A 9,659-nucleotide genomic window follows, 5' to 3' on the forward strand; every position below is an offset into this window, starting at 1 on the left:
AGTGCAGATCCTTTGCAGTGATATATTCACTTTGGGTGGTTCCTGCCTTTCAATTTTATTGCATGATTTTTTTTGTTACACCTTTGTTGCATGATCTGGTAAATAAATAGAATTTACTGTTTCATTGTTCAAAAATTAGTTTTACACCAACATCCAATAAAAATTTATCAAATTACCATATAAGCATACTTTAAAACCGATTTTCGGATACCAAAATAAAAAAAAATCAGAAATAGATACCAATTTTTTTGCATTATGCATATGTTAAGTGTTGTGAATTTGGACCGAAAACCACACCAATAAAACCTTTGATGTGCGGAACAAATGAATTGAAGCAACCAAATCAAAATGAATGAGAATAAGCAATAAATCAACAAAAGCTAGAACAACCAAAAGCGATAAAAGACACGAATAAATTGTTTACCCAGTTCAGTCAAAACCGACCTACTCTGGGGGAGAGAGACTCTCCATTCCACTATCGATAGAAAACTTGATTACAACGAGATTCAATACAAGAGTTGCAAGAATTAGACTTCAACCCTAATTTTACCCTTTTCCCAAATTTGTTCTCGTGACCAAGAGATTTCAATCAACAAGTGTTTCCCGGTGTTACAATGATTATCCCAACCCTAGAGTATACTCAAAAGAATCCCCTTTTGACCCTAGATTGATGTTGGTGAAGAACCAATCGCAAAACCCTAATTTCTCCTCTCTTAAAATATCAGAAAACGTGACAAATATATATATTACTGCGTAATTTTCGCCATGGGAACAGGAATTTTCGCCCAGGGCAGAAAAATAGCAAGTCAACTCCTGCTCTGCTGACATTTTTGCCTGAGGCGCCATTTTTTTTTTTGCCTGGGGCGAAAAAAAACCAGTTTTCTGCTTCAATTTCAAGGCAAATTCCAACATTAAGCTATTTTTGTAAGTATTAGATGAAACTTGACATTAAAAAAGTCTACAATACGAAAGTATGGTGTAATTCTATTTTTAAAATAATAGCTTGATTTAGGGTGCACTTGACCTATACCATTGAAAGAAAGGAAAAAGGTGGCATTGCATCTTGAATTGTATGTGGAGAACAATCAAGAGTTCAACAAGCTGAGTCTCTGATTTTAGTTAATTCAGAGTTAATGAGGTAAATTCTGATCTAAGACATTGACTGAATTGACATTATTTCTGTTTTCCAATTGAACAAGTTGAGCTTATCATTGTTTAATTTGAATGGAAAAATTGTTTACTACTCAGCTAGATAATATAAATAGTAGGGATTAAGATGATTCTGCAACATGTCAATTTTTTGAACTAACAAATATCAATGACAAATCCTTTTATGAAGATAGTAAAATAAAATTATAGGTAGAGTGAAAAAGTTGAAACCACCTTATAAGCAGTTAATCATCCCAAAGGGCGAAATAAAGGCTTTATTAGCCTTACTCAATGACAGCTCCGGTGCTAATTGAACGCTTTCGAAGTATCTTTTTTTACAGCTTATTATAGTGATGTGATAATCTCATTTAATTTTATTATGTTTTAAGTTTTTCTCTCACGATAGTTGATTGTTTCCCTACTGTATACTCTATTTCCTCCGTTCTAGGACCCTTCTCGATCATGCTAATGTGTGATCTAGAAACAGTCTGAAATTGAGCAAGTAGAGAGTATGCAGAAGACGAAGAGGGAAAAAACACTACCATATCGAGAGAAAAATTTAAAACATAGGATAAAAATAACAAGATTATTGCAACATTTCAATGCTGTAACGATTATCTGGCCGACTCCACTGCTAGGTGACATTAAAAATAATACAATTTGAACTTACTTTATAAGTAGGAAGATAATACATTAAAATCTAATATGAAACCAGCTGCCAAAAAGGAACATTTGAAAATAAAATAAAAAAATTGAAATTGTATCCTTAGCTGTTAAATAAAAATCATGCAACAACACTCACTTTAAAAGTGAAAATTTCTCGCACTCAGTAAGAGCGCCTAGGTCTTTCCACAGCAACATTCACTATGATTGCCCTCCCCTTAAATTCCTGCGATATCAAAAATTAATCGCACATTAACCCTTGAAATGATTCAAACATTATACGCCTCTTCACAACAGTGTCTTATTGAAATGTTATGTTACCATTGAACAAGAAATTAGTTCTGTCATACCTGACCGTCAAGAGCAGCAATGGCTTCACTCACATCATCGACACTCGCCATTGTAACAAAGCCAAAACCACGTGATCGACTTGTCTCTCTGTCATAGACTACCCGGGCATTCTCAACCTTACCATGTTCGCTGAAAAGTTGCTCCAAGCTAGAATTGTCAACATCCCATGGCAAGTTACCAACGTAGAGTCTTAAACCAGGAGCACCAGAATCAAAGGAACGTGGTGGGCGTTCAGGCCGTGGTGCTCCTCTTGGAGCAGCCTTATTAACAGTCAACGCTCTTCCATCTAATTCCTGTCACACAAAGGATGAATTAGATCCAACGGAAGAAATATTAATAATACATGAATTCCTTCATGTTACTTTTCTGTATTCATTGTTTGGAAAAAAGAAAAAACCATAACACTTTTGTACATGCTGAAAGGTGGATAATCAAACAAAGTGATACTGTAGAAACTAGAAAGTATTCAAATCATCAAATGTCAAGAAGCATAAACTACCAACAACAACTTTTGGTTTAAGCATTTTTACCAACTTCTGGCCAACATTAAAATCTTGAAGCATTGTAGTATGATGAGAGCAAAGCATTATTAGAACAAGAACAATGTACAAAGACCAACCGCATAATATCTAATAATGTTTTGGCCATCTCATCTATACAACACAACATCAATTTTGAGGCAGTTACAAGCTGTGCAATGCACCAATATAAATGTAAATGGCATTCTTTTTCATTAAAGGATGAAATGAGATCGAAAAAAACTACAACTCTAAATAGAAGAAAACTGTTAAACTATCTGATTGATATGTTTAGCTTCCTCTTCATTAGAGCTTGTAGGATATAAATTAGTGAAAAGGTTATCATTTATTGAAGTGATATTGATTGTCAATTTACAAGGGAATTTGAACTCCATCCCTTGAAATGATAAGAGAAAACTTTTATCAATGAGCTGAGACATCATGGACAACTACCATGTACACATTTGTTTATACTTTTACGCTAATAATCCATTATCTCCTTTTCTCCGATTTTCATAGAGATATATTCCCCTTCTCAGTACTGAATCAATTAAACAGTAAAAAATATAAAGAGGAAAACTTACATAGCCACTGAACTTGTTGACAGCACTCTCAACTTCTTCAGCTGTACTCATTGTTACAAATCCAAACCCGCGGCTACGGTCAGTCTCCCTGTTATAAATTACCTGAAAATCACAATTCACAACACATGAGCTACATTACACATTGCACTCCACATTGCACTTCACATCATAACCTCAACCACAATTTAGAGTATCCTCTACCATGATAATAATACTACAACATAACATCAATAATAATACACAATTAAACATAATCTAGGCTATTCTCTCAAATATTTTCTTTCATTTGGTACTAACCCTCTCCCAGAAAGGGCCCTGGTAATCCAGAGTTTGGCCACAAGATAAGTAAAGTCTCGCAAACTAATTCGTCGTAACGAAAGCTCATTAACCACTTGAGTTCAGTTAATTGTTATTAGTTTCTTTCATTTTCTATGAACTCAATCATCCAACAATTATGAAATCTAAAAGATAAGGTTTTTGTGTCTCACAATTAAACATAATCTAGGCTATTCTCTCAAATATTTTCTTTCATTTGGTAATAACCCTCTCCCAGAAAGGGCCCTGGTAATCCAGAGTTCGGCCACAAGATAAGTAAAGTCTCGCAAACTAAGAAAGCTCATTAACCACTTGAGTTCAGTTAATTGTTATTAGTTTCTTTCATTTTCTATGAACTCAATCATCCAACAATTATGAAATCTAAAAGATCAGGTTTTTATGTCTCAAAAAAAATAAAGATAAGGTTTTTATAAAAGCTGGAAAAAAAAATAAGAACTCACCTCAGCAACTTCAACAGTTCCAGCCTGCTCAAAAAGCTCAGCCAATTTGTCACTATCAACATCAAAAGGCAAATTCCCAACAAAAATCTTCAAATCTTCAGGAGATTCCTCAAATCTCCCAACATCACCATCACTCTCAGGTGTTTCAGTTTCACCATCCCAAGCAGTTTCACCTTGATTCTCCCATGCTCCATCTTCTTTCTCTTCCTGAGTCCAATCACTTGTCTGTGCAACAAATGTAACCAAAGAAGAATCACGTGTTCTTCTGTTACTAACAGTGAGAGAAATAGATTGTGAAAACCTTGAAGAATTGTGTGTTGGGTTTTGTATCTTGAAGGACTTAGCAGTGTTTGAAATGAATGAGGATTTGGTTTTGGTGTAGAAGAGTGAAGGTTGTGAGAGTAAACATGATTCAGCCATTGTTAGAGATTTGAAGGAAGTGATAGACATAGCTGAATTTTTGAGAGAAAAAAGGATGAAGGAGAAAGGAACAACACAACACAAACCAAACACTATCGTTGTTTTTGTGTGGATAAGGGTAGGGATGTAGAAATGAAATGAGAGGGTTTTTTGTGTTGGAAACGGTGACAGATATATAAACACCAAAACTACTGAAGATATTATCTATGTTTTTTTATTGTGTTTTGTGCGTTTTTTCTTCATTTGGGCCTTATTGTTTTTCTATGTTTTAAATATGGGCCTTATTATCAAAAAATGGATGGGCCTTGTATTGTACTCCCTCTGTCTCAAAACTTTAGTCTTTTTGGAGTTTTGCACGAAGATTAAGAAATGATAAAAATTATAAGTAGAGTCATTTTTACTCTTACTTTATTAAAAAAAAGAAAGTATATTTAGTTAATGTTTTAACTTTAGTAAGGGTAGAAATTGTAAAATATCATTAAATGTGCATTGGTATCTTAAAAAAACTAAAGTTTTGGAACAAAACTAAAAAGGTAAAAAGACTAAAGATTTGGGATGGAGGGAGTATGTAATAAAAAAGGATAAATTCTCTTCCAACCCCCTGTGGTTCTTTTTCACCTCCCAATATTCCAACTTTTCTCTTGTAGAAAAATTCGGAAAATTCGATACGCAGAAACCGAATTTTTTCTAGTGCAAATTCAAGAAAAATTAGGTAAACAGAACCCGTTTTTTTTTAGGAAAAAAAAATTCGATAAATAGAAACTGAATTTTTTATCGAAGGACAAAAACGAAAATTCAAAGGGTGAAAAAGAATCACTGGGGGTGGAAGAGAATTTATCACAAAAAAGTGTTTGAATGTGGGCTTCTATGATAATCTTCAAATGAAAGGGGAGAAGAGCTATATAAAGAGAACTTCTTTTCATGCCCCCTCGCGGCCTCTGGAAGTTTCAAAAATAACTCCCTCTACTAAAGTTGAGAGTGCTAAAGGAGGTGAAAATCTGAAGAAAAAAAATATAGTTCACTGCTTAAGTAGCAAATTCAGGGGGCACAAAATTTTAAGAAAAAAAAATACCGTTAATCAACCTTATTAAGTCTATTATGTTTGTCCCCTCACCTTTTCTTCACCCCCTATAACAATTTAATCTTTAATTAAGTCGGCGTCTCTAAATTAAGTGAGATCTATATGAATATTTTAATTTATTTATATAACATTAACCGAAAATATATTGAAAATATTACATTTGCTAGCCTTGTTTTGTTTTTTTAAGAATCCAAAATATTTATTCATAACAACTACTCTCTCCGTCTCATTTTATAAGACATCATTTGACTAAATGCACTATTTATATGTCTTGTTTTGACCATATTTTTCTAAAAATATATAAATGTAAATATTATCATATAAGATCTTATTTGATTTGTTTCGACGAGTATTATCAAAATATCAAATTTCTATAATTTTTACTAATACACAATTAAAGATATTCGTAATCAAAATTATGTATTGGTGTGTCTGCAATGGTCAATTAATTCTTATATTTTGAGACGGATGAAGTATTTAAATCATAAGATGTGTCAAAAATAAAAAGAAAGTACATCTAACAAATACAACAATAAACTGTTAGAACATCATGAACTAACAACCAACATAAAACTGCATCAGTGTAACTTGAACTATGATGCAACAAATGAACAACATCCTCAACACAAAAAACAACACAAACTTTTTTTTTTTTTACACAAAAAGCAGCACAAACTTATTCACAATCAAATATACAAACAAAACGTAATCACCAATAGAGTTCGTTTAGCCTTGACCTTTGAGGGTTATACCCCTTGCAAATTAGAATGAGAAAATAAAATTTAAATTTTCAAAGGCAACCCCTCGATTTTTTTTACTACTGTGGTTTTCTTGAGGCAACAAAGTAAAAACTACAGCAGGAAAATAAATTTTAAATTCTCCGTAGTTAACCCTAAAAAATGGATATAATTTTTTTACCTTTCCACATATAAACCCATTGTAATTTTTTATAAATTTTAAAATTTTATTCTTTCTCTCTCACTTTTATTTTTTCCATCTCTCTTTCATTTACTCTTTATCTTTCCATCTTTTCTTCATCGGTGTTTGAGGAAGCACCACCATTGTCGCTGCGTGTCACCTCCGTTGTCGGGAGCTTCTATTTCTTGGTTAATTGGTGTATATATGCTTCTATGTTTAGTAAGAAAATAGTTAATTTTTTTTTTTTTTAATAGCAAACAGTTTATTAACCAACAATCAAGGCACAAGAAGGGCCAAGAGAGGGGAAGGAAAAATAAATACAAGTAGTAGATGTGGTCATCTAATTCTAACAAGAGAACAAACACCACCCCCACCTAAACAGAGAGGAAAAAACACCCAACCCAAAAAGCTAAACTTCAGAACACCTACACCTTAGGATCATCAACTATTCATACAAATGCCCGGCTCCAAGCACCATTCATAGAAGAGGCAAGGGGAAATCTTCAACCGCTCCAAACTCCATTTCCACGAAGTAACTTTCACCTCTTCTATAATTTAATTTCACAAGGCTTCACCTCAAGATTATTAAAAATCATATTGTTCCTTGCTCTCCAAATAGCCCAAAGGACCGAGTGTCACACCAACCGAAAACCTTGCCTAGTTTTCTTCTAAAATAGTTAATATATTAATCTAACTTATATGTTGGCTTTACAATAAAGATAAAAGTTTAATCGATTTCAAATAAATAATTTGAATACATTTGAGCATGTTTATTGAATAGTAACTATGGAGAATTTAAAATTTATTTTCTTGAAGGCTGAAGCATGTTTATTGAATGGCAAATTAATAATCTATTGAACCACTAGCTTAACACTCCCCCTTCAATTCCATATTCACTGTCTAACAAAAAAGTATTTTGACCACCCCATTAACCTTAATTAATTTTCTAACAAAATCACTGACCCACCAATATTGGCAAAACTTTGCAGGCACAGCAGTAGTAGATGAGAGAGAACCACATAAAAAAATTAATTAATCGTTTTTTATATATAAGAAGTACTTATTGGCGGTTTAAGGCCGTCAGGAATTTATTAAAGGCTGCAGATTGTCAATAATGTTTTAGACAGTTAACTAAGCATTGTTGAAGGTCCTAGTCTCCTAATAATGTTATTGAGGGTTTTGGGCCGTCAAGAATTATTACCGACGAAAGTTTTATTGAGGATTCATGGCCGCCAAGAATGCGTGCATTTATTACGGATTTTAATCCTTCTTGGAGGCTTATGACCCTCAATAATGTCATGCTTGTCGTGGAAGTGATATAGCGGAAAACATGATTGGTATTCTATTTTCTCATATAAATCATAATTCTTTCATACAAACAATCTATCTCTAATCCTCTAAATTATATCGGTTTCTAAAATTTCAATCTTCTCAAATTATCACCTATAATAATAAGACCAAAATATTTAAACGACATTTTACCCAACTTGCAATTAAGATTTGTTGCTGCTTCTTAATTTTAACCAATAGAGATTCACATTAACACCTACAATTACAAACAACTGGAAAACTAATCTTTAACACCCAAGACCAATCCAAAGAGAATAAACCTATGTTTCGTATCATGGTGGGTATTGCTGGAAAATTTTAGGAGTAGTACAAAACAGAAAGAGTGTAACACAGATTGGAAGTTTGTTGTGCCGTGAAAAATCACTGCCTTGAAAGCAAAATTTAGCTAGACCTTGATGCAATCTAGATTGCCGACTGCTTCCCAAGGTTAACACAACGAGCCTACGAACACGTGCACTCGTGGCCTTAGGCTATGGAAATCACAGAACAATTGCTCAGATTCTAGAAGTAGAAGATAGGAAAAAGAAGTGAAGTGAATAGAAGAATTTTCTCTGCCTGTCACAAAACTATGACAATCTTTTAAATAGAAAACCAATGAAAACCGTTCTGTCCTTTTTTCTCAGTAAAACAGCTCCTCTTATTCCTTAATAATAGCCAAACAATTGAAATCAATTGACAGTTAGAAATATTCTAATAAATTGGAGGTTATGCAATCTGATTTATAACTAATCAAGAGCATTAAAAGGAGAGATTTGCTAAGGAATAAAAATCTTAACTGATGAAAATCAATTAAGAAAAATATGGAATAAAGTAAAAAATATTTTCTACCAATGTGGGACATCACAAAGAAAAGAATGGCTTTAGTTTGCCATTGTCCAACAGGTATGTCAGAATCACGGTGATTCACCGTGATTTTATAGAAGCTACATGATGTAGCTTTTGAAAAATCATGTTAAATCATCGTAATTCTGACATATCTACCGTAATACCAAACATACATTAAGATTTGTCTTTACTAGTACATAATGCTTGACCAACTCCTTTCTCCCAAAATCAATGTGTTGTCAGCAAACGGCAAGTGAGCTGTATTGAAATATTTGACTAGTTTTTCTTCTTAAATATTTTTTTTTTAAATAAATTTACATAATAGAAAATATGGATCAGACAGACAACATGAGTTTTGTGATCGATGAATTTTGTTTTGATAGAAATAAAATGTATCAATATTATTTTTTTTGGAGAGAAATGTATGGTTATTATTGAGTTTTGATAAAAAGAAAGAAATGCATGTGTTGACTTTTGTCGTTAAATTGAGAGTAAAGTACATGAATATTATTATATGTTAATATTTTATTTGTTTCTTTAAAAAAATTTGAACAAATTTAACAAATTTCAGATAATTTAAAAACTATTTACAAAAATCATCATTTTTTGAAAAAATTGTTATCTATAAATATTAGTAAATATCTGCAAGAATTTCAAAATCTATAAACTACCCGTTTGACGGATATCTACACATATATGACTATGAGACAAACTGATATAAATATTATATTATCCGCTTATAAATATTCATTTACATCCTAGTCTAACAGTTATACTATATATTCAACATAAATGTGCGTATATATATACTATATAGTGTGTACTAGTAGTAGCTTTTTTCTTTTAGGCCTCAGTGACATAGTGACATGCATTATAATTTAATGGGTCTTGCTAACGAGTGCCCCCGGGGCACTCTTTAAGCATTCTATTTAAAGAAACTTTTTATTCAAAAAGTTAAATACTACAATTTCCAATGCGTTGACTTTACGCATTCCGATAAAAATTCTATAAAAAGTTTACTATT

General features: G+C 32.5%; 1 protein-coding gene across 1 annotated transcript; it reads right to left on the reverse strand.

Annotated features, from left to right (window-relative positions):
• Positions 1-1,788: 1,788 nt before the first annotated feature.
• Positions 1,789-4,646, reverse strand: LOC123884404 (28 kDa ribonucleoprotein, chloroplastic-like). The gene is made up of 4 exons (XM_045933490.1): positions 4,042-4,646; positions 3,266-3,367; positions 2,163-2,456; positions 1,789-2,038 (listed from the first exon to the last, which is right to left on the reverse strand). The coding sequence occupies exons 1-4, from the start codon at positions 4,489-4,491 to the stop codon at positions 1,976-1,978; spliced, it is 909 nt and encodes a 302-aa protein (XP_045789446.1). The 5' UTR covers positions 4,492-4,646; the 3' UTR covers positions 1,789-1,975.
• Between the last annotated feature and the right edge of the window lie 5,013 nt (positions 4,647-9,659).

This window comes from Trifolium pratense, linkage group LG5, assembly GCF_020283565.1.
Source record: "Trifolium pratense cultivar HEN17-A07 linkage group LG5, ARS_RC_1.1, whole genome shotgun sequence".
NCBI lineage: Eukaryota > Viridiplantae > Streptophyta > Magnoliopsida > Fabales > Fabaceae > Trifolium > Trifolium pratense.

What these genes read in the sequence shown, in the direction of transcription:
- LOC123884404 (XM_045933490.1), bottom strand. Translation starts at nt 4,491, where the DNA reads ATGTCTATCACTTCCTTCAAATCTCTAACAATGGCTGAATCATGTTTA. An exon ending in GAACTGTTGAAGTTGCTGAG is followed by an intron (nt 3,368 to 4,041) that starts GTGAGTTCTTAT and finishes TGTGATTTTCAG; the next exon opens with GTAATTTATAACAGGGAGAC. An exon ending in TCAACAAGTTCAGTGGCTAT is followed by an intron (nt 2,457 to 3,265) that starts GTAAGTTTTCCT and finishes TTTGTGTGACAG; the next exon opens with GAATTAGATGGAAGAGCGTT.